The sequence below is a fragment of the Solanum stenotomum genome, chromosome 1, assembly GCF_019186545.1.
Source record: "Solanum stenotomum isolate F172 chromosome 1, ASM1918654v1, whole genome shotgun sequence".
Taxonomy (NCBI): domain Eukaryota; kingdom Viridiplantae; phylum Streptophyta; class Magnoliopsida; order Solanales; family Solanaceae; genus Solanum; species Solanum stenotomum.
This window is the reverse complement of record NC_064282.1, coordinates 64,756,550-64,757,373: the sequence shown is the minus strand read 5'-3', so window position 1 is coordinate 64,757,373 and position 824 is coordinate 64,756,550. Positions and strand designations below refer to the sequence as shown.

Here is an 824-nt window from a genome sequence, read left to right as displayed (position 1 = left end):
TGACGTCCATACCTATCTTCGAGAGGTTATAGTACATTTAGGAAAATTATGTTCTTTCATTCCTTATCGTGCACACTTGACTTTGTTGAAATTCTAATTTTGATATCTCGTTCTCTCTCAAATGGTGAGAACTCATACATCTGCAAGTGGTGATCAGGAGCCTATTTTCGTGCCTTCTTTTGGGAGCACTATCGGAGGCAGAGGTAGGGGACGAGGTCGAGGTCGGGGTAGGGGCCGTATTGCAGCACTTGTGGAAGGACAAGTACCAATAGCTACCCAAGGCCATGATAGGACAGTATCTCCTGATGATGCAGATGTTATTCATGGGGATGTGCAGGATCGTGTTGAGGGGGATGGACCAACTCAGGCTCCACCTAGTATTATTGCCACCCTAGTGCTTCAAGATACCTTGGCTCGTAAGTTAGGACTTCTAGAGGGGATGGCTCAGGCGGGAACTTTGCCTGTCACCTATGATGCCTCACAGACCCGTGTTGGAGGTCAGACTCCAGATCCGATGGTTGCTCCAGATTCTCAGACTCCCAAGACTCAGCCAGTTGTTATTGTAGCTCCCCGTTTAGATAGTATGGAATTGTCAGGTATTGCATCACACTTGGCGAACTGGCCATCCATGACCGTTGATGAACAAAAAATGTTTGAGAAGTTCAGACTAATGAATCTTCCGACTTATACTAGTGACTTAACTGAGGATGCATATGAATTTATAGTTAGTTGTCATGAGAGGTTTATAAAGACTTTGAAATCTTTGAACTCAAACTCGTCCCCATATCGGTGCTCTATACTACTCCCAAAATGTAACTAGCTCA

At 44.9% G+C, this 824-nt stretch overlaps 1 protein-coding gene across 1 annotated transcript in view; it reads left to right on the top strand.

Annotated features, from left to right (window-relative positions):
• The first annotated feature begins 121 nt into the window (after window positions 1-121).
• LOC125855306 (uncharacterized) overlaps window positions 122-824 on the top strand; it is a 14,082-nt gene continuing 13,379 nt past the window's right edge. Inside the window, exon 1 of the mRNA XM_049535022.1 lies at window positions 122-724. Coding sequence (XP_049390979.1) covers window positions 122-724 — 603 coding nt within the window. The remainder of the gene's footprint in view (window positions 725-824) is intronic.